The sequence below is a fragment of the Lissotriton vulgaris genome, chromosome 11, assembly GCF_964263255.1.
Source record: "Lissotriton vulgaris chromosome 11, aLisVul1.2, whole genome shotgun sequence".
NCBI classification, from domain to species: Eukaryota; Metazoa; Chordata; class Amphibia; order Caudata; family Salamandridae; genus Lissotriton; species Lissotriton vulgaris.
In genome coordinates, this window is record NC_141699.1 from 71,727,237 (window position 1) to 71,751,515 (window position 24,279).

The window sequence follows — 24,279 nt, forward strand, 5'->3', positions numbered from 1 at the left end:
TCACTCCTGTGCTACGAAAATTTGAGGGCCTGAGCTTCTGAGGAGAAGGTTCTAGAGGGTGCAACAGCCTGATTGGCTGGAATTTGGACTACCATAATGACATGGATATGCCAGTAAAGTGATTCTCCCTCAATGCTTCCTTATGTGTTAATAATGTTCTATGGTACTTTCAAGCATTCTATTATTATTATTAAATTCTATTTTATTAACTTTAATATTACTATGACATATTTTTATATATGTGATTGTTTTACTACAATTTTATGTACCGTGGGACTCCCACTCCGACGACTGGGAATATTAAAGCATGTGAATCTATGAAAGACACCAATACTGGAGAACCACAGTTTACAGGTAAGTAACTTGTGTTCTTTCTCCCCATGCCCAGTCCATTACCTGCAAAAACGAGAGCACCATGAACTAACTATCATTATTGAATCCTGTACATAGAACTCAACATTTACATTGAAAAAGATTAATGATTTTAAACCAACTAATCAGACTGGAAAACAGAGGGGGCTGACCTGCAACCTAGCCCCTCTATATCATGTGCCCGCTAAATTTATCTCTAGCTTTCAGCTCTCTCTGACTGTGCTATTTTGTGCTGTGCAGAAGCCCCACCAACATTATATATAAGTACTTATTCACCCACGAAGTCCAACAAAATGCTTTATCAAAGTCAACCTGCCATTATAAGCCACCTTTTTGGTACAAAGATTGGCGGTTCTAACAAATAATTTCCTGATAGAATCACTGTTCCTCTGTAGACAGTGTCTGTAGACCATGAAGAAACTTGTAGATACTCATATCTGACTGAATGGGCATTTTAAGTGTTCTAAATCTCTTTCCTCATATCTTCTATTGCAGCTAATTTCATTCTTATGCACTCTTATCTTTTTTCTTACAGGCCCCAGAATCGGATGCCACCAAGAAGAGTTGTCTCAAGACGTGTCCCTCCCTTTCATCAATTTCAACATTCCAAAAGGTGGCCCCAAATACACCTAGATCATCTATCAATGCCTTTAAGTCTTCTGTTTGTGCACCTCAGTTGCATGGCAGTACAATTCGATCGTCTTTCAATGTCTCTCGTCCTTCCGTCTGCAGCTCCGAAGCATCAGATATTCAGTCTCCAAATAAATGCTCAAACTGGTTCACATCCTTCATCATTGATCAGATGCCGCACATCTACCAAAAGCTGCACTCTAGTGACATGCCTCAAATGTGTGATGAGCACCAACTGAAAGAGTTCATAGTGTTCCTACAGGACCAAAACATCCTAGATTCCCTACAGGACGAAGCAGAAAAGGCAGTTTCTGGATTAGTGCATGGGTCCATGTCCAGGGACATGGCTATGTCTAGGATTGACACAGCAAAGGACTCCAGCTGCCTTGGAAAGAGCAGTCAGCTATGCAGCGTGACCTCTCGCTCTACTTACTCTAAACCCAAAGGCATATCCTCCTTCAGTGCTAACTCTGGCATCTGGGGGTCTCACAGCTGCTCTGCAGTAAACAGCTTAGATATGGAAGTCATAAGGTCATCCAGCAGTATTGACGGGTCTCTATGCAGCCAAGAGGACCAGCCACCAGAAGGCTTTTGGGAAGAGGCCCCACTACAAGACTCGACTCTGCCAACGTGTAGAAAGGTATTTGCAGTCCTTACTCTCCTTACCTCACTTTTTCCTTGACCACAGTATAAGGTGATCATTTAATTTCTGTTTGATTTCTGCAACTGTCTTTGTCATACTGTACACAAATTGTGACCTCTGCAGCAGCCCTAAATTCACTCAATAGCCTTGCTTTCAGAATTTTAGGTCTATTATTGTACAGATTATTCTGATGGTTATATCAGCCTGCAGATTCCTCACCTTTTGAATATCCCATGTGCCAGCTTGGAATGGAAACTTTCTGATAGATCTTCCACTCTGGTAGAGAGCGCTGGCTTCAACATGGCTCTGCATGCCGCACTGCATGACATCACTGGAGCCATTAAGCGGCTCCACGGGGCACTGAGTTTAGTTTCCTTTTTCCACTCGTGCAATTTTCCATCGACAATGTCACCACCTAGAAAATCAAGTTTCAAGTCTTGCAAACATTGCGATGGTCAGATGTTGTTTACTGACACTTATTAAATTTGTTTTTGGTGCATTGGGTCGAATCATGGCGTCGACGCCTGCCAAGATTGTCAAAAAATTAACCCTAAGGCATTAAAATAACTGGGAGCAAAATGGTTTTGGCACGGGCTCAAGATGGAGAAAGGAGTCGACGTACATCGCACCCAAGATCTAAGGCCGTCATTCACAAAGGTAAACGTACACTTTTGGGTAAATTTACAATTGTTTGGTATTCACAAAGGGATTTATGAGTAGTATTTTTATGAGTGCAATGTCTCTGCACATAAAAAGATAGGACAGTCCTATTTTTTTATGTGCTGAGATTCCACACTCGTAGAGATACTACTGGTAGATCCCTTTGTGACTACCAAACAATTGAAAACTTGTTTACCTTCGTGAATCAGGCCCTAGGTCTCCTTTGCCTCATTCATCTTCTTTGAATAAAAAACATAAGAAAAGGAGATGCCATGGATCTCAACATCATTCTTCCAGGGATAAATCTTCAAGATAGATGACCCTTCAGCATAAGTCCTATGAAGATGTTCCAACACCAGTGCTGATATCTTCTCCTTGACCGGCTCCAGTGGATCTACCAACTCCAAGATCTCCAACTCCACTGGCTCTGGTAGATGCAACTTCATAAGCTACAATACCAACTCCACAGATGCTGGCAATACCTGTGTCGCCGTTGCCTTGGCCCCAGGATAGTGATACGTACCCTGTATTCACAGCTCTGGGTACAGATCTAAGCAATTTCTTAAATGCATTGTTCTGTAATTTTAACTGAGCTATGATCCCATCAGATGCGCCTGACTGACATACTTTTAGGGACGAGTCAGAAGTCTCATCAACAAGCTCAATGTTTGCCGTTCATGCCACTGAACCAATGGCAGACTCTAACATCTGTGGCGCTGTGGGTTGGCTTTGCCTCAGTTATTGCTTCTCTCTTGAAGAAGTTCCATCAGCTCCAATACTGACTCCAGTGGCACCCCAACCAACCACTGACGGCACAATTGGCTCCATCCATGCTGATAACCACACCTCTGGCTCCACAGCCATCTCTAGTTCATCATTCTCATAGAGAAGCACAGTGATTAGCAGATGAGCAAAATCTTTTCTTTGGAGAAGAAGAAAAATATGCTTAAAATCTGGACTTTGAAGGGTTGGGAGAGGCTAGTGGACTTGATACTTCCCCCGAGTGAGACCGTTGACCCTGTCTCCATGTAGGTCGCCCCCCTAGCCACCGCCTGGTCTTCCCCGTGCTGTGCGCTGTTGCTACGCTCTGACTGCTGTTGTTCCTTCGTTTATTTTCCTTGGTAAACTTGTGCCGTTTTTTTGTTATTTTTCCCCTTCACTCCCCTTTGCCTTCTGTAAATCTGTGATTGTTCTCCCCTTTGCCTTCAGTAACCTGTGATTGTTTCACCTTTACCTTCTGTAAACCTGTGATTGTGTCCCCCTCGCTCCCCTTTTTCCTTCTGTGCCCCCCGCTTCCCGCCTCGCCCTCTGCTTCCCGCCGCTACTCCCTGTGGCCCCGCCCCCCCACCGTTCCCATTCGCCACCCCGCTCCCGCCTCCCAGCTGCTCCTCCCTCCCTCCGCCCCTCATATGGAGGCCGCACGGCGAACGCGCAGCGGATGCGCGCAGCGGGCGCGCCAAAGGCGTGCCCGTCTACACCCGTTTATGCCCGTCCATGCCTGGACCGCGCCCAGTGCCAGAGCCCCTGGCCCTCGCCGTGGCCAGCGCACCCGACAGACCTACAACGCCGCCACACTCCACGCACTCAACTCCGGCCAGAACCCCGCCTGCTACCGAGCCACCCCGAAACGCACCCACGGACCCTTCACCTGCCAAACCTGCCAATTCACCTGCATCCGAACCTGTACCGCACCCGCCAAACCGAGCACCAGCAACAACCACCTCAAGTGCATCCTGCTCAACACCCGCTCCGTCTACAGACACGCCGTCGAACTTTGGAACCTCCTTGACACTACCTCACCAGACGTCTCCTTCCTCACGGAAACCTGGATGAACGCCTCCTCAGCCCCCGACATCGCCATAGCCATACCGGATGGCTACAAGTTCACCAGGAAGGACCGCGTCAACCAAACCGGAGGAGGCATCGCCATCGTCCACAGAAACACCATCCGTGTAACGACCAACTCCGACGACACCCTCATCGCTGCCGAACACCTTCACTTCCAGATCCACACAGACCCCAAGACCACCCTCAGAGGCACCCTCATCTACAGACCACCAGGAGCACGCACACAATTCAGCCACGCCCTCACCTCCACAGACTACATCCTCCTAGGGGACCTCAACTTCCACCTAGAGAACAACAATGACAGCAACATCCCCGCCCTGCTGGACAACCTCGCCAACCTCGGACTCAAGCAACTGGTGAACACCCCCACCTACTACGCCGGACACACGCTTGACCCCATCTTCTCCTCCAGCAAGCACATCTCTTTTAGTCACTCCACCGGACTACACTGGACAGATCACAGCTGCGTCCACTTCAACTTCAGAAGAACCACGACCCACCACCACCCGCAACAGGTTCCCAGCAAAAGCTGGAGCAAAATCACCGCCGACCAGCTCACCACCTCCCTCAGCCAGAACCTGCCCACCAACACGACAGACCCCGACGAGGCGGCCCGCAACCCCACACAGTGGCTCACCGACTGCGCCGACGAACTCACAACACTGAAGAAACCTCCCAGCGGATCCGGCAACAGGAAAGCCTCATGGTTTACCAACGACCTCAAAATTTCCAAGAAAACCTGCCGCACCCTCGAGAAAGCCTGGCGCCACGACCAGACATCAGAGAACATGACAGCCCTCAAGAACGCCACCCGCAAACACCACCAGCTGATCCGCACCACCAAGAAGACAACATTCAGAGAACGACTGGACAACAACACCCACAACAGCAAGGAACTCTTCAGCATCGTCAAAGAGCTCTCCAATCCCAGCACCTGCATCAACGACATCACACCCTCGCAAGACCTCTGCGACTCACTCGCTTCGTTTTTTCACAGCAAGATCGTCGACATACACAACAGCTTCGGCACACCGACCACCCACCCAACCACCGAACCAGCGCCCCCCACCACCACCCTCTACACCTGGACACCTGTCAGCACCGAAGACACCACCCGCATGATGAACACCATCCACTCCGGATCCCCAACCGACCTCTGCCCGCACCACATCTTCAACAAAGCCGACTCCATCATCGCACTCCAGCTCCGGAACATCATCAACAGCTCCTTCACTTCCGCCACCTTCCCGGAGAGCTGGAAACATGCCGAGCAGAGCGCCCTCCTCAAAAAAACCACTGCGGACCCCACGGACCTGAAGAACTTCCACCCCATCTCGCTCCTCCCCTTTCCAGGCAAAGTCATCGAGAAGACCGTCAACAGACAACTCTCCGCCTTCCTCGAGACCAACGGATCCCTCGACCCCTCACAGTCCGGCTTCCGAGCAAACCACAGCACCGAGACTGCCCTCATCGCAGCCACCAATGACATCAGGTCCCTGCTCGACAACGGGGAAGCGGCTGCCCTCATCCTCCTTGACCGCTCAGCAGCCTTCGACACCGTATGCCACCGCACCCTAACACAACGACTCAGCAACACCGGAATCCAAGGAGCGGCATTGAAGTGGATCATCTCATTCCTCACGGGAAGAACCCAGAGAGTCCGCCTCCCCCGTTCCGATCCGTGGCCACCGAAGTCATCTGCGGCGTCCCGCAAAGATCCTCACTCAGCACCACCCTCTTCAACATCTACATGAGCCCCCTCGCAGCCATCGTCCGCTAACACAACCTCAACATCATCTCCTACGCCGACGACACCCAACTGATCCTCTCCCTCACCAACGACCCTGCCACCGCCAGAGCCAACCTCCAGGAAGGAATGAGAGACATTGCAGAATGGATGAAGAGCAGCCGTCTGAAACTGAACTCAGACAAGACGGAAGTCCTCATCCTCGGACCATCTCCCTCCGCCTGGGACGACTCCTGGTGGCCCCCTGCCCTGGGCAGCGCACCCAAACCTACGGACCACGCAACCTGGGCTTCATCCTGGACTCCTCCCTCACGATGACCAAGCAAGTCAACGTCGTCTCATCATCCTGTTTCAACACCCTGCGCATGCTCCGAAAGATCTTCCGATGGATCCCCACCGAAACCAGGAAGACGGTCACCCAGGCCCTCGTCACCAGCCGCCTGGACTACGGGAACACCCTCTACGCTGGAACTACAGCCAAACTCCAGAGAAGACTCCAGCGCATCCAGAACGCCTCAGCACGACTCATCCTGGACATCCCTCGCCGCAGCCACATCACTGCCCACCTGAAGGACCTTCACTGGCTCCCCGACAACAAGAGGATCACGTTCAGACTCCTCACCCACGCACACAAGCCTCTCCACGACATGGGCCCGAAGTACCTCAACAGCCGCCTCACATTCTAAACACCCACCCGCCAGCTCCGATCCGCCAGCCTCGCCCTTGCTGCTGTCTCACGTTTTCGGAAATCCACCATAGGAGGAAGATCCTTCTCCTACCTGGCAGCGAAGACATGGAACTCCCTCCCCACCCACCTACGGCTGACCCAGGACCATCTCTCCTTCAGGAAACAACTCAAGACCTGGCTGTTCGAGCAGTAGCGACCCCCCAGCGCCTTGAGACCCTTACGGGTGAGAAGCGCGCTCTATAAATTCCTCTGATTTGATTTGATTTGATTCCTCTCACCTACTAGTGTACCACTTCCAGAGGTAACAGCATGCCATTCTATTACGCGTAAGGCAGCACAGATGTTAAATGTGTTTCTTTCCTCTACAGAGATAAAGTCTAATATTATAACTGAGGTTCTTCACTCCACTACACACTCTTCCGAACCTCTATCACAGCTGATCATACTTATCATAATTACATGGGACAAGCCCAGTCTCCAGAACAATAGCAAGACAGTATAAACCTGCACCTATTTTTTTTGACACATCCATCTCCTGTTAGTTAGGTAGTACAAGATTCCTTCTCTTTAAGTTCACACTTGCCTCCTACCACACCTTCGGTTAGAGAGCCCAAAAAGAATCAGATAAGAAAATGTTCTCACCGGGCAATATGGCCCTCAAATCAACAAACGCAATTTAGGCTGTTACATTCATGCCTTACTAAATTTCGCTCATGAGAGTATACCTTAACTGCCTTCTGATGATTAAGCTAACTTTAAGGAATTATGAATGAAGAAGCATCTTGTCAAGTCATTCAGTCTGGGTTGGATACAGTTGATTCTATGGCTAGATTTTTGAGCACATCTATTTCTATGAGACAGAATGCTTGGCTTAAAGATTCAGGGTTCTCCCAAGTCATCCAAAACATACATATGGACTTGATATCTCACACCTTTTTGGAGCAAAAGCAGATTCCGCACCAGAGCGAAATAAGCATAGCAAAACTACAGCTCGCACCCTTGGATTAAATTCTCTACCAAACGATTATAGACAATTTCTGAGGTTTAGCGGAGTTACCAGGGCCTTCTCGTTTGAGGAAAACAACAATATGCTGCACAGCAACAACAGCAGCAGCAACACCCCTCTACATAGCGTACAAGGAGGTGTTAGATGGCGACACTTGCCCTCCTTGAGACTTCACAAACATAAGGGTGGTAGAAGCAGCTCATCTCTGAAATTTGCTAATTCAGGTATTTTCCTAACTAAACAATTGGTTCACAAAAGCCAATTCCCCAGAGTTGGTATGTTATCACTTGCATGTGACAACTCAATTGCTCTTAAACCGGAATTTCTTTACCAACATCCTAAAATCCTACGTAGGGCTCTCTCAGTGCATCCTTTTCATGTGGGTTGCACTGAATACTATTGAGAATCAAGCCTTCCCTACTCGTCTTTGATACTGCATTTATATATATCTATAGATATATGTCTATTATGTTAACAGATGTTAATTGTTGTCTATTATTGCCAAGTATGTTAAGTTACATACAGTATTTCATTTTAAAGAGTTTTGTATACCTTTTTAATATTCTAGCCTTTCCGGATGTGTTTGGGAGTCTCCCACTGTCCGCAAACGACACTATTTGGCTTACTGCTTGCTATTCTAATTCAGGCATGTGAATCTATGAAAGATAACCCAATACTGGATAAGAAAACAAGTTACTTACCTGTAACTACAGTTATCCAGCATTGGTATCTTTCCTAGATTCACATGCACCCACCCTCCTCCCCTGCGAGACAGTTCTTTATTTGGGATTCATGCTTCCCACTTGTGCTAAGACAATCTGAGGAGAACTGCCTCTTTTGGAAAGGTTCTAGAGGGTGCTGGCAGCTGATTAGTTGGAACAATTTTTTAGTTCTTTTCATATAATGAGGTAGATAGGCTACTAAGTTTTGGGCCTTCTGGGCCAATCTAATCTAGCTTTGGTGTAGGCCGTGTGAGCAGTAGTTTGCGCCGAGGCATAGAGGCGAGAGACCAGTTTTATAGGTGACTTAGAACTCAGCAATTTGGTTAATGCCGGAAGTTCAGGGGACTCCAGCAGGTCATCTCCCAGTAGAGCTCGTAAAGAGTGTTGTAATCTATAAAACTAGAATTGCTTGAGTGGGGTAGGGGGATCCATCCCCTCAACCACCTCCTCCCATGTCCGGGCTCTCCCCTCTACAAAAAAGTTACCCATTTCACTTATGTGCAAGGTCTTGAGGGCTCGAAGAACCCCCCGTTCCGAGCTAAGGGGAAGCCACTGACACCATGCCACCTGGAGCAATGGCGGATATAAATAGGACCCTGCATGTAGTTTAAGCAAGGTGTGCCAAGCGTGAGTCATCGAGTTCACAGAGTCCAAAATTCTGCAGCGCCGCCTAGGAGGCTGAGTCAGTAGGCGGGGCAACGGGTCAGGGAGCACCATAACTTTCTCCATTTGTAAGTGAGTTAGGTCAACTGGGCCTTGAATCCAGGGGTGTACACGAGAAGCTTGTGCAGCCCTATAATATAATTCCAAATCAGGAGCACCCAGGCCTGCAGAGGAATACGGCATTGTGAGGGTGGTGACTCCAATTTACAGAAGAGTGTCGCAATTCCCGAAAAATGCATTGAGGGACTACTATAGGTATGTTCACAAACAGAAACAAAAAATGAGGAAGAACTATAATTTTCATAAGTGAGAGGGGGAGGCGTATCCACCGGTCAGTGTCATCACTCAACTTGGTAATAGCTCTATCATAGTTGGCCCTAATTACTTGGCCTGCATCTGCGTGGATCTGAATACCTAAATAACGGACTGGGTCTGTCGCCAATTGTAAAGGGAAATCTAATAAAATTTGTACTGTAGGCCGGGTTAATTAATGGATCAGAGATTTATCCCAGTTTATTGTAAGGCCCGATAACCCGCCAAAAAAGCGGACCACTTCCCTGATGAATGAAGAAAGATTAATTGCCGGATCCCGTATGTATAGCAACATATCGTCAGCATAGGCCGAGACAATTAGGTTGTAGTCCGGGAAACACAGCCCCCTGTGACCGTGATACTCGTGTATAGCACTAATCAACGGTTCCGCCGCTATGGCATAAGGCAAAGGGGATGGGGGCATCCCTGGCAGGTGCCCCTAGTTGTGTGTATTGGCACTGAGATCATGTTACCAGTCCGCACTCTAGCTGCAGGGAAGTAATATATAGTATGGAGATCAGCTGTAAAAATATCTTACCCACACCCATTAGTCGCAACACTGCCTTCATATACTTCCATTCAATGGAATCGAAAGACTTTTCGGTGTCTAGAAAGACCGGCGTAGCTCGTACCTCAGGTTTAACATGCTGAAAGGCTCCAAACACGGTCCTCAAGTTATTTGACAGGTACGGCTTGGAATAAACCCGGCCTGTTCCTGCCCAATTTAGGAGGGTAACATTGCGGAGAGACGATTGGTCAGTATTTTAGCCAATATCTTGGTATTGACATTCAGCAATGACCGGGGTCGATAAGAGAAGCACTGCATGGAGCGTGGCATTATCCTACTCTCTCCCATCTCCTGAAACAGTGTGCGTAGGTGGGGCGGCAGTATATCACTGAACACTTTGTAGAAGGGAATAGTTAAGCCATCCTGCCCGGGGTGCTTCCCTCCCCATGGAGCTTACTGCTATGTGCATTTCCTGCATCTCGAGTGGACGCATCAAAAACTCCCTATGATCATTCGTCAACCACAGTAGCTTAATATATTCCAAATAATGCAGGATGTCGCTGTCTGCGGGATTAACCTTATACGTGTAAAGTTCCTGATAATATCTGCTGAAACAACAATTGATGTCTGCCTGATCTGTCATCAGTGTGCCCTCTTCGTCCAGCAGTTCATGTATATTGGAAGACTCAGTTCTGCGCCGGGCCAAGGCGGCTAATACCGACCCAGGTCTATCACCCTCCCCATAGACCCTGGCTGTGGCATACTTTCCCATATGCTGAAGCTCACTGTCCGCAGTGCTATGATATTCCTCTAATGTACTTTCAGTTGCTCCTGCGTTTGGGTGTGAGTATTGTGCACTAAGTCTGCTTCCAGCTTTTTTTTTTCAAAACATTTTTATTGCAGACGCTCAAATGGGAAGAAATCCATATTAACATACATGTTTCAAACTACGCATAAGTACACTCCAAAGTAAACCCAAGGAGTCCTCCGCTCTGTCCTAGGACGGTCAGCAAAAACAGTCCGGCGATATCAATGTCCATTTCTCCACATATCAACCGCTTAATTAAGGAGGCACTCATGTGAACCATTCAAGCGACTGCTTTTTTTTAAAATTCCCCCTCCCCCCTTCCCTAGAACAAACATCATAGTGTGTATGCAAAAATCAGCTTAACATCGCTTGTTCAGAACTTAACTGCGCAGTCATAACAGTGGCACCATACAGTTCCTTCAGTTCCCAACCCCCCATCCTGCCCGGTAGGCATTTGTGTAAGAATGCTGAACTCTCAGTGCGGTCCTGTTGCATCAGGTTCGATTCAAGACAATTACCCTGGTCCCTTCGCACCCCCTTTCCATCTCACCAGTCATGAGTCATGTGCCCCCCAATCCCAACCCCCCATCCAACCCGTGATAGTGTCTCCATTTCGACCAGACCCTTTTAAACTTGTTCGGGCAGCCCCTCGCTTTGTATGTCACACGCTCCGCTGCCATGTAAAGATCCAACCCTCTCCTCCACTCTTCCACAGTAGGGATTGTCCCCGCCCCCCAGTATTTTGCAATATCCCGTTTTGCCACTACCAGCGCCAAGGTCAGGAACACCAGCAAAGGACGTGGGAGATCAACATCATTTGTCATTCCCAGAATGGCTAGCTTGGGCTCTTGTTCAAGCGGTACTGACAAGACATCTTTAAGTTCAGCAAAGATTAGGGTCCAGTAGGACTGTATTCTATCACACGTTCACAATGTATGGAAAAAATCCCCTCCCTCGCACTGACATCGTAGGCATTTGGCATCCATGGTTCTCCCCATTTTAAACAGTCTCACCCTATCATAGTATGTTCTATGTAGTACATTATATTGAATTAGACGAAGCCGGGATTTAATGGCCACCTCCCTGGGGTGCATTAAAACTGTGTCCCAATCTATGTCCTCAAGTGTGCCCACATCATTCTCCCATGTCTTTCTAAGGCTCGCAAGGTCCCCCAGCATATTATTGGTAAGTGTTTTATACGTAAGCGATACAGCCTTGCTCGGTATCCGTTCTTGTAGTAGTCTACCTTCCAGCGGGGCATACTCGGGGAGGCTTTCTAAAGTCAGGGACTGTGCTCTCCACGCATGTTGCAGTTGGGTGTATTTATAGAACTGTGTTCGGTGTAAACCATATTCTGCCTGTAAGGTCGCGAAGGGCTTCAGGTCACCTCTAGCGATTACGTCGCCTATCGTGGATATCCCGATATCATCCCATCTCTTAAACCCGGTAAGTTTATACAGCTCAGGGAGCCACTTGCAATGCCAAAGCGGGGTCTGCCTTGTAGGCCGCTTATCCCAGCCTGTGCGTCTGGTGGCCATTCTCCAGGCTCGGAGTGTGATGTTTGTGGCCGGGAGCAGTGACTTCGTCGCTGATCTGCCATATAGGTATGTTAGCAGGGCATGGGGGGATAATTTGGCCCATTCCAGTGCATACGTGGGGTGATCCGCCGGGGCGTGCAGCCAGTCATTAATGGGGGATACATGTTCCGCCCAATAATAGGCTTCAAGGTTGGGGAGCGAGATTCCATCACTATATTGATGTCGTTGGAGGGTGGTCAACGCTACTCTCGGCTGCCTGTCTAACCATAGATAGGCTCGGAGGTCTGCATGGGCTTTACGTAGCACGCTGTCTGGGAGCAGATAGTACTCGTTCTGTAGAGTGTAGAGGTACTTGGGTAATATGATCATCTTGTACATCGCTGCCCTGCCCAGGAGTGTCAAGGGGAGTCATCGCCAACGGTCCATATCTGATGCAGAGTTCAAGAGTATTCTCTCTATATTTTTGCGACGCGACAGTTGCCTGTCAAGCGTGACGTAGACCCCTAAATATTGATAGCTTTCCTCAGAGACTATCAGTCAATCCGGAAGCACCTCCACGCGCGCACCTCCACTAGGGTCGTAGAGGACAGATTTGTGCCAGTTGATGGCATAGCGCTCCAGCTCTCTGAATAATTCGGGCACTGTAGTCCGCGGGTTGGTGATGTACAAAAGGATGTCGTCCGGATATAACGATATTTTTTCCTGCGTGGCGTCCGCGGCAGCGACCCGGAAGCCTGAGATCCTGTGATTTTGCCTAATCTTGGCCGCCAACACTTCAATAGTAAGCGTGAATAGATGCGGCGACAGGGGACAACCCTGGCGGGTGCCCCTTTGGATATTAATGACGCGGGAGAGCCTCCCATTGACCCTAACTCTGGCACGTGGGCTGGTATATAAAAGTCGTATCCACTGACAGAATTTTGGACCAAGGCCAAATTTTTGCAGTACGGCCTCTAGGAACGGCCAATGCACTGAGTCAAAGGCCTTCTCGGCATCTAGGGAAAGGAACCAATGCGGCAGATCCCTCACCTCCTGCAGCCAGTTATGCGTGCGCCTGAGATTGAATTTCGTGGCTCGGTCTGGCAGGAAACCAGTTTGGTTCAGGTGTATCAGGTCAGGACCGTGGCGAGGACCTTCACCTCCGTGTTCAACAGGGAGATAGGCCGGTACGAGGCGCAGTCCTCACGAGGTTTGCCCTCCTTATGTATAGGTATAATGGTTGCCATGGCGAGGTCAGCCGGCAGGCCTCCTTCCCGGCAGGCCTCAGTAAAGAGATTCCGCATGTGGGGGGCTAGTATGTCCACTGTACCCTTAAAGAATTCCGGGGGAAATCCATTCGGTCCAGGGACCTTACCCGGTTCAGCTCTGAGATGGCGGTCTTCACCTTCTCCAGGGAGATGTTAGCCTCTAATGCTGGAAGGGCTGCAGCGTCCACCATGGGCAGAGTAACCTGTGTCAGGTAGAGTAGGGCGTCGTCGCATGTGCCCAGTGGTCTGGCTTCATAGAAGCATTTATCATAAGTCGCGTATGTGTCTGCAATATGAGGGTCCGAGCACACCATCCTTCCCCTGTCGTCCTTGACTCCATCCACCCATCTCGCCGCTCGCTCTTTACGGCTAAGCCACGCTAGAAGTTTGCCCGACTTATCCCCTACATCATACAGCCTATGGAGTGTTGCCAAGTTTTGTGTTCTTGCCTCCTCTAAGACCAATTCCCGGTATCGCCTTTGAGTGTCCAGAAGGTTACGCAGCACTGTAATACTTTTAGTACGGAGGTGTTCCCTCTCGAGCTCCACTATTTCTCGCTCAACGTTTCCCACCTCCTCCTGCTGCCTCCTCCTCTCTTCCCCCAGTCTTCCATTTATTCTGTCCCTCATTACCGGCTTCATCGCTTCCCATAGGGTCACAGCTGAGTCTACTGAGCCGTCATTGTCGGCCAAGTAGACCCGGGCGTCAGCTCTAATGCCTTTAAGTATAGTTTTATTCGTGAGGTCCCAGGCGGCAAGGCGCCACGAGGTCTCTCCTCTATGTCTAGAGCGGCCTAACGATACTAGGAGAGGCGAGCGATCAGAGAGACCCCTTGCCAGGTATTCTGCTGTGTCCTCCATGGTTAGCTCTTGTCTGTGCATAAATACATAGTCCAGCCTAGAGAATACCTTGTGTGCAGCGAGTAGAAGGAATATGCAGTGGTGTCCGGGTGCAGCAGTCGCCAGACATCAGTTAAGCCTATGTCAGACATTGTTTGAGCGAGGGGGGTCCGCAAGCCATGGGTACTGGGCGTCCCTGATCTATCTATATTCTTATCCATTACGTCATTAAAATCTCCACCCACCAACTGAATAGAGTCTGAAGTGTCCAGGAGTATGGTCACTAGCTTCTTCAAAGCCGTAGCCTGCAACTTCGGGGGCGCATATACTGAGATAAGAGTGTAGGTGCGTCTACACCATGTTCCCTGTACTCCTACACACATTCCTAGTGGGTCATCCCATGTACGTGTGACATGGAATGGGAAAGCAGTCTTGACAATAACCGCCACCCCCCTGGATTCGGTCGTATAGCCCGCGTGTCCCAGCACTTTATATCTACCCCTCGCTATGAATGCACAAGCCGAACCCCTAAGGTGAGTCTCCTGTAGGAAAACTATGTCTGGGCCCACTCTCTTTAGATATTTATTCACCAGACCCCGTTTGATTTTGTTACCCAAACCATTCACGTTCCATGTCAGTACCCATATTTTCTCTACGGCCATATCTGATGCCAACATTGCATTAGCCATCCGGGCGTTAAGGTCGGGAGACCTCCGGCGTGAAAGTACAGCACATAGTACCAAACCGCTTGACTGCAAAAAACCAACTTACCCCCCCAATCCCTCAACCAGAACCCCTCCCCGCAAAAAACTGTATCAACTGTTCCCCTCCTTCCACCCCTCTCCCCACCTTTTCCCCCATCCAGTCCTTCCAAGAAATCATGCGCATCTAGGACTTTCAGGCAGTAAAAGGTTTGTCGCCCACCCAATAGGACAGATATCAAACTAGCCCCAGGGCTCAAAACGTGAGTTCCACAAGGGCTGCCAGCTTCGTGGGTGCATTGTGTTCCGAGTCCTGTCGTATCTGGAGCAAATCAGACCACATGTCCCACAACCGCATCCCAGAAGCACCCAACTGAGTTTATATAGCGAAAAGAAGAGAAAGTATGTATAACTTGCGTGGTGTCAGCAGCGGCCCGCCGCCAACACGGATGTTGGTCCCAAACCACTTCACGACTGCGAGTCCTGCGTGTCAATGTCCTGCTCCTGTGTTCCACCTGTCGCCCCCTGCTCCATCTCTCCTATCAGCACCTCCAGTGGGTGTGTTGAGCGGTCCGTCGCTTCCTCCATCTCCGATAATGTTTCATTGTCCAGTTCTCCCTCGTCCGTTGATAGCCGAGGGGCCCGACCTCTGGTTCCGGTCTCCCGATGTTCGGTGGCAGCGGAGGACGCGTCACAGTCCAGCAGTCCTCTGCTATTCAGGCGGGGGTTCACATATGGTGACGGTTGTGAGCCTCTTCGCATTCGCGGGATTTGGGATCTCTGAGGTTTCAGTGAGTTTCTCCGAAAGTTGGCTGCCGCGAGCTCCGTCCGGATTCTGCGGCCCTCTTCCTCAGCCTCTCGAAGCAGGGGTCTCTCTTCCAGCCATTGCCAGGCCTCCTCCGGGCGGCTGAAGAAGTGCGATTTGCCTTTAAACATCACCTTCAATTTAGCCGGGAAGAGCAACATATACGATATATTCAAAGTCCGGAGTTTCGCCTTGACCGAGTCGTACGACCTTCTCAGCTTCTGGACGTCTTGGCTGTAGTCCGGGAAGATCATGATGTGCGTGTTTTCGAAGTTCAGCTCACCCACCTTCCTGGCTTCACGGAGAATGAGATCTCTATCCGCGTAGTTTAGAAAGCGCGTGATGATCGGCCGCGGCCTCGCCCCCTCCGGCGGCCTCGCCAGCAATGCCCGGTGTGCTCTTTCGATAACAAAACAGGTAGAGAACTGGGCATGCGGGAAGGTGGTACGCAGCCAGTCCTGGAGGAAGGCTGCCGTGTCAGTCCGCTCAATTCCCTCCCTAAAGCCCACGAAGCGGAGGTTATTCCTTTGTGCCCTATTTTCGGCGTCATCCAGCCTCCACAGCAGCTGTCTGTGGGACGCCTGCAGCTCCACCATTTCTTTGCGAAGTGTGGCGACGGAGTCCTCCGTCTCCCCGATTCTGGATTCCGCTGTAGTTACCCTCTCAGTGAGGTTGCGAAAGTCCTGACGCAATAGCAGCACTTTGGACCCTACTTCGCCTATTTTAGTTTCCAACGCCATTCTGGAGTCTTTGATGTCGATTCTAGAGGCCTGGATCGCCTCCAGGAGCGCAGCCATGTCTGTGTGCTTTTCCGGGGGATTCTGGGGTGGCTCCTTGTGCGATTTTGCCATTGTGTAATTCTCAATGGATTCTTGTCGGGCAGCTCGGGCAGGCGGGTCCCTCTTCCCCATTGTTCCCCACAAGTCAGGTACAAATGTCCAGGAAGTGCAATGCACGGCGGGTGATGGGGGGGTCAGTCTCAATGGCTTCCTCGTAGCTCGCCCGTACTCACACAGTGTTCACAAAATCGGGCACCCCCCGGGTAGCACACAGTGAAAGTCAGGGGTTAGATCTCCAAGCAGTATATGTCCATCCCTACCACCTACGTGATGCGCTGTGGGCCTCCCGCTGTTCAGGCTTGCCGTGGTATGCAAGAGCCTCCTCTGTGTCCCAGGATCCAAGGGGGGTCCGCTCCAGCCGAGGCCCCTGCAAAAGCGGTCTTTCCACACCCCCTCCGCGGCGGGACATCCGCTGCACCTCTGGCTACCCCACACCGATTACAGTCACTGAGCGGAGGGGAAGGGGGGGGCCCAGGGAAGCGCCGCTCCAGCGCGGTCTCCCGGCGTCACCACCGGGCCCAAGCTCAGGCTCCCCCGCTCTAAGGCAGTGACCTCCGATGGATCCGCCCTCCTCAGCGCCGGGGTAGGCAGGCACTCACCGGTCGAGGGAGCGATGAGCGGGTGTCCGCCCCTCCACCCTCCGATCTCCTCCGGCACTCGCCTCCGCCCGCCAGCGAGCTCACAGGGCGCCAAGCCGCGTCGTCGCTCCGATCACTGCTGGGCTAGCCGGCTCTCCGCGGGCGCCATCTTGCCGTCACAGCGCGGCTCCAGCCTCCGTCTTCTTTCAGGCCGGTTGCGAGCTCCGATCGGCAGGGGAACCGGCGGAGCCGCGGTCAGTGTATCCGCAATGCCTCCGATTACCATCTCACAGGTTTTCAGTCGTTTTGGGGTGAGAATATATGTCGGATTTAAGCGGCGGGCCGGGAGCTGAGCCGAGGCACGTCTCACTCTTCAATGCCGCTAGCCACCAAGTCTGCTTCCAGCTTAGCCAGTGTAGTTTCAAGTAGGGTCAGCCTATTCCTAATTGATTGAAGCTCCCCCGCAAGTTTTGTAATTGTAACCCCACGTACAAAAACCTTAAATGTCTCCCATACGGTTGAGACTGTGTCAACGAAGCCAATATTGGTGTGAAAGAATCCAGTGATGGCATCTGTGAGTTCTACTTTACAAACTGAATCAAGTAGGGAAAAAGGCGGAAAATGCCACAGGAAGGGGGGAAGCAGTCACAAAGGCACCGTAATTTCTAGTAGAATAGAAGAGTGATCAGAAAAGTGCGAGCTAGGATGGTACAGTTCTGAACCTGAGCCATCAGAGAGGCCAAGATAAAACAGTAGTCAATTTGTGTGTGTATGTCGTAATAAGCTGTATAACGGGCATACCCTCCTTGGTGTGGAGATCTGACTCTCCAGACATCTACCATATTTAGCTGCAATGTGACATCCATTATTGCTTTAGCTGCGGAAGAGGGTGCTCTAGGAGCACCCCAAGATCGATCCAGGGTGGGATCAAGGACACAGTTAAAATCGCCACTCCAGAAAATCGGTAATGCACCAAAATCCTCAAGAAGTGCTGCAAGAGCTAAATAGAATTGTGGATCAAGGTAATTAGGACTGTAAGAATGAATTATTAGGAAATGTGTCACTCTATCATAACATCTAGTGATAATAGTTGGAACCCGGATTTGGGGTTCATCCATTTAAGTACTCCTTGAGAGTGTGAGGAGAACTTAGCTGCATTAGACGCACCCGCCAAGGCTTTATTTGTAAGGAATGTGCTATTGGGATGCAAATGAGTTTCCTGCAGCAATGTGAAGTCTATGTCCCTCCTTTTAGGAAGGCAAGTACATTGCGCATTTTCCTGTGGTCATTGAGACCCCTGACATTCCATGTCAGAAACTTCAGTCTGCAAGCATGACCTAGTGTTACATTATGTTGTGAGATGCAATGAGCATTTATCTATGTAGGTTTGTGACCATGAGTGACATTTTGTATATAGCGGACCTCCAGGGTGATGTGACTCCCATCTCTCATGCCAATGATAAAACACAAAATACAAACATTCCCAATCCCCCCACCCACTCTTTGCATGTCCCAACTCTGCAAAGTCGAGTTCCCATCCCTCCCTGAAACATAATACAATGAAACACCAAATGAAAAAACCCAATACACCACCAGCACTAGTGGTGTGCTCAGTGAAAAAAGTGTGTGTTTTGCGCCTTTTCTACTTCCGGCCACCAGATCATAAGGCACTTGACTCCTTGTGTAAGAAATTAGTGACGAGCCAATCTACTAAGCAATACTCGTATATACGAAATAGTTCAGGGCGATAAATGAGGATGCCCCGACTGTAAACAAAACAGTAAGTAACCCCAGCCGACTGCCAGCACTACAAGCAAATAGCAATTGCAGAAGACATTACAAATGATCCAGGAGATACAGCATGAGACGTGACGCCACATTATCACCAGATTAATCATTGTCATCTAGGCCACCAGAAGCGCCTGCATCCTGCATGTCCCTCTCTGTTGGACTTGTCGCTCCAGCCTTGCCCCACTCTTTGATGGCCTTTTGAAGGGAGCGAGGATCTGTGAAAATTTGTTGTCTACAGTCTTGTTGCACCCTGAGTCTCGCTGGATAGAGCATCGCTTAGTCAATGTTCAGTTCACGCAATTTGTGTTTTTCAGGAGCAAATTGCCTCCTTGCCTCTTGGACTTTTAGGGAGAAATCAGGGAACAGGGAGAGGCTTGAACCTTCATTGTAGTGAGCCTAGCTCCCTGGCTTTACGCAGGGCTGCATCCCTGTCCCCATAATTCAAACATTTAGCAATAATAGGACGTGGGGGAGCAACAGGAGACGGCCTTGGTCCAAGGGACCAATGTGCTCTCTGCACGACAAACATAGGCGAAAAGACCTCGGGACCCAGCAGCGTAGTGAGTAATTTGTCGCGGTCGACTCTGGAAGGCCCGTTATTCTGAGGTTACTCCGCCTCAACCTCGCCTCCAAGTCCTCAGCTCTATCTTGCAGAATTATAAGAACTTTCTCCATATTTTTCTGAAAAGCATTTGAGTCTGATTGAGCCTCCTCAGATTCCGTAATACGGCGCTCGCCCATATCTAGGCGCTCTGCATGTTTTTGTCGACTCGTTCGGACATCCTGTCCATCCTGTAGGCTTGAGTGTATTATAGCGTCTATTGCTGTTAAACCTTTCTGCATAGTGGCAATAATGGACTTAATATATCCGATAGTGTCCTCTGTAGGGCGTTCAGTATCCAATAGTGCTGTGTTCGCTGCTTCATCATTACGCCTGGATTTACGCTGCTCAAAGTTAATATTCGGCTGTGATTTATCCGGCTTGCCCATTGTCTCTGCTGTATATGCCGAGCAGAGCCGTGTACAGCCGTGCAAAAATAGGCAGTGTGGGTATCCCTCCATATATGGCGTAATAGGCAATTCAATGCAGGACCAGAGAGCATATGGTGAGTGTCCAGCCTAAACCCAGCACTGTGACAAAAAATGCTGCGCATCAACTGGCCCTGGGAGACCGCCAGTCATGAAGCGCGCACAGGCCTCAGTCGCACTCCACCACTCAGGTCTCGTGGGTTCCACCCAGGGGCGCTATCTTAAATGCAGGGGACTCTACAGGATCCAAAGCACGCAGCCGAAGGGTCTACTCACCGCGCTGCAGGGTGGCCACAGGGATCCAGACCAATGCAGCTCTGGTGTTCCGCTTCCGTGCCAACGCAGCGCTGTACTCCAAGAGCAGTCAGGCAGGTCATCAGAATAGGTAAATGGCAGCCACCTAGAATTCACCATAGACAGGAGGGACCAGGGCACACACAAAGAGAGGAAGGCGCCCAACTCCCAATTTAGCTCACCCTCGCTCGCAGGACCCCAAGCAGGCCCACCGCACCGCCACGGGACAGAATGGAACAAAGACCCAACCACAAGGCCAGTGCGACGCTGCCGGATCCCCGCGACAATATGTGGGGCACGCAGGGGAAGGAGCCTCCAATAGTGAGCAGACGCAGGCTGGGGAAACACCGCTCCGATGATCTGGCAGCCGAGCAATTCCACACTTTAAGAACCGGGCATGGGAGCATGGGGGAGAATGCGCAATACGGATCTCTCGATCTGGGGGGGGATGTCTCCAACAGTCCAACCCCCGCAAAATAGGGTCCCCACCGCACTCCTCACCGCACAAATGCTCGTCTGTGATGGGTGTTTAATAGGCCACGCCGCCGTGAGTAACTCTCCGGTCCCCCGACTGTGGTCGCGTGACAGAGCACGCACGCAAGCGTCGGTGCCCAGATCGAGCACTCCTCCAGGTCGCAGTCTCTGTCGATCTCGGCGGGCGAACGTCAATCAACCTCGTAGCCACAGGCCTCATCTCGGCAAAACCGGACTTGCTGCATCGCAGGCAACACTTGTACTGCCATCACCAGCGAGTGAACGGCTCCAGGAGCAGTAAATTCCTGCCGGATAGATACAGTGACCGGCGGAGCTAATTCACTATGCGGCCATCTATGTTCCTGGCAAGCTCCACCACTCCATTCAGGCTACTATTCTGATGTTTCAGAGATGGAGCGGTTAGTCCGGTCCTAAAGGTCTTATGCCTGCTAGATCTGCTAGCTTCTTCCGTACTGTTGGTCAACCATGCATGCTGGCACATTAGGGCTGTTGGACTTGGCCCCATTTCCCCAAAATGTTTCACTTTTCACCCCCCTATTGTAGGATGTCTCCCCCATGGTAAAGATTACTGTATAGGCCATGTGTGGTGTGAGACGCCATGTTACATGTAATGCATTGATGTGCAGTTGTTAACCCCTATTATAGAAATGTACCCTGATGTAATGCTACATTTAAAATGGATGCCATGGCTGTGCGTTGTGCCACCTGACTGCAGTAGGTTAGCGGTCTAGATGTTTGGTACCCAGCAGTCCCATCATTTGGAGGGAAAGCCTGGCACCCAGGGAGCTCTACTCCCCCCTAACCCCCCTCCCCACTGAGCCAGTTAGAACATTTTCCCCTGAGAATTCTAGAAGCTTCTGGCACTGACTGGTAGGTGGGTTGAGGGGTATATAAATTAGGGGGCTGTGCCGCCATGTGCTCAGTCAGAGCAGGGACAGGAATGTGAGGGGACCTGCTGACAGGGGGAAACGCCACTTGGGCCTGTGTGCTTGACCCTGCATCCAACTAAAACCCATCTGCTGTCCACAGGGCTAGTGGAAGCCCCACTGCAGGAGTACAGGCTGCTGTACAGGAGGAGTGCCATGCTACAGTGGAGGATGGTGAAAGCCTACCGCCCTGTCTTGATGAGTACTCACTGACTGCTGACCTTGCCCAGTAGTGCTTGCTGCTCTGCCAACTGGGCCCTGACTGCTCCCTAGCACCTGAAAAAGAAGAGCGCTTTATCTGATTGCCTGTGTACTTGACCCTGCATCCAACTAAAACCCTCTGCTGTCCACAGGGCTAGTGGAAGCCCCACTGCAGGAGTACAGGCTGCTGTACAGGAGGAGTGCCATGCTACAGTGGAGGATGGTGAAAGCCTACCGCCCTGTCTTGATGAGTACCCACTGACTGCTGACCTTGCCCAGTAGTGCTTGCTGCTCTGCCAACTGGGCCCTGACTGCTCCCTAGCACCTGAAAAAGAAGAGCGCTTTATCTGATTGCCTGTGTACTTGACCCTGCATCCAACTAAAAACCCTCTGCTGTCCACAGGGCTAGTGGAAGCCCCACTGCAGGAGTACAGGCCGTTGTACAGGAGGAGTGCCACGCTACAGTGGAGGATGGTGAAAGCCTACCGCCCTGTCTTGATGAGTACTCACTGACTGCTGGCCTTGCCCAGTAGTGCTTGCTGCTCTGCCAACTGGGCCCTGACTGCTCCCTAGCAGCTGGAAAAAAAAGAGCGCTTTATCTAATTGCCAAGGAGAACCTTTGACTGCGCCCAGAAGGAGGTGAGGGTGGTGAAAAGAAGGGGTCCCAGTTACATGGAGACAATAGTACAAAATTAGAAAATAAATCAAATAAACAATAATTTTGCCCACATTGTTTTAATCACAATGGGAATGTATATGAAATATACGGGTTATCCAGACAATAAATTAGTGGTTTCACAGTGCCCCGAATAAGGGAAAAAGAGGGGGGGGGGGGAAGGTGGGTGATCGTGTGAGGATATAGTGAAAGAAGAGAAATTCTTATAAACCAGTGTAATCAACACATATATTGCATTTGTCCATGTTACACATTGTGTACCGAGACCGTGACCATCAGGTTCAAACAAACATTGCAAATGAGCATACTCCACAAAGTTCAATAAATGAAAGCAATAAGGCGTGGAGTTGACGTTTAAAGACGGATAAATGTCGACGTTTCGACCCTCATAAGTGCAGGTAGGAGTATTATTCTTGCTGCGGGGTCTTCATCAGGACGGGAGGGTGGGACACATAACCACGGGTGTGGTATTGACCCGACGTGGACAATGTTGAAATTATTCAAAGTCGGGAAAGCCGAAAATGCGGTCCAGTCGTGGACAGAATCTAGGTGGGGTTGATGGCGCTCAAGGGCCCGTCGTGGTCCAATTTATCCACGCTAATATGAAAATCGAACAGTTGTATGGATTACAAGTTCGCCGAGACTCTCGTAAATCTTTGAATTATTTGGGAACTTGCTCGAAGTATCAGGCACGGATTGAATCACGTCCCGGTCGCCGCTCCAGTTCGCTCAGAAGGAGGTGAGGAGCGCGACCTGTTGTCCCTGAGTCTGCTGGTGGGACCTAGCGCCTTGTGATTGCTCCATGTGGATTACCTGTACCCCCCCGCCTGCACCCTAGCGCTGTACTGCCCAAGCGCTATATGCAGATGGCCAGTGAGGAGAGAGGAGCGTGGGCCCTATGTCCCTAGGTGGAACCCTTAATCTGTTGCACCTACCTACCGCCTCGTGAGCGCTATATTCGCATTGCTGGTGAGGAGCGCTACCTTTCGTCCCCGATGCCCCTGGTGGGACTGAGCACATCGTAAGCACTATATTCAAGGTGCAAGGGGATGAGGAGCTGAGGCCTGCAGCGCTGTGCTGTCGAAGCGCTATATTTAAATTCCCCTGCCTGTGTGCTGCATTGTAGTGCTGCCAGAGTGCCTTATTCCTATTGACTGTGCCCTGCTTGCTGCCAAGGCGCTACAACTGTGCCCAGGAGAAGAGGACCCTGCCTAATGTGACCTATGCCAGCAATGCTGCCTAATGTTGTGCTTTTATGCCACTGGTAATGGTTCCCCCCTGATGCGGGTACTGGTTGCTAATGTCATGCTCAGGATTTATGCCTAACATGTCTTCCTGATATCAGGCTGTGGTAATCTAGGATTCCGCTGGATCTAGTGTGTCTAGGCCTCATGTGTTTAGATCCAGGGTGCCATATGCTGATAGACTGCCAACGTTTTCATGCTAATGGTATGACCTCATATTGAGTGTGCTCATGCTTAAGAAGGTTTCTGGCCCTGTGACATGCCATGCAACAGGTGTTGATGCTTCCTCTAAGGTGCACACTGAGGAGTTCATGCCGGGTCTCTTGTTACCTAATGTTTTCCATGCTAACGTTATGCCCCTATGTTCTTATGCTTTGGGCTGATGAGATATAGTGAGTTTATATGCCTACGCATAGTTTTTCACCTAATGTGTTGTGCTAAATGTTAATGCTTACGTTTTAATTGCAAC

The 24,279-nt window shown here is 50.3% G+C and overlaps 1 protein-coding gene across 1 annotated transcript in view; it reads left to right on the forward strand.

The window, feature by feature from the left end:
* Window positions 1-24,279, forward strand: part of LOC147678995 (uncharacterized) — a 746,514-nt gene that overhangs the window by 316,172 nt on the left and 406,063 nt on the right. The window contains exon 2 of the mRNA XM_086944704.1: window positions 908-1,642. Coding sequence (XP_086800830.1) covers window positions 908-1,642 — 735 coding nt within the window. The remainder of the gene's footprint in view (window positions 1-907; window positions 1,643-24,279) is intronic.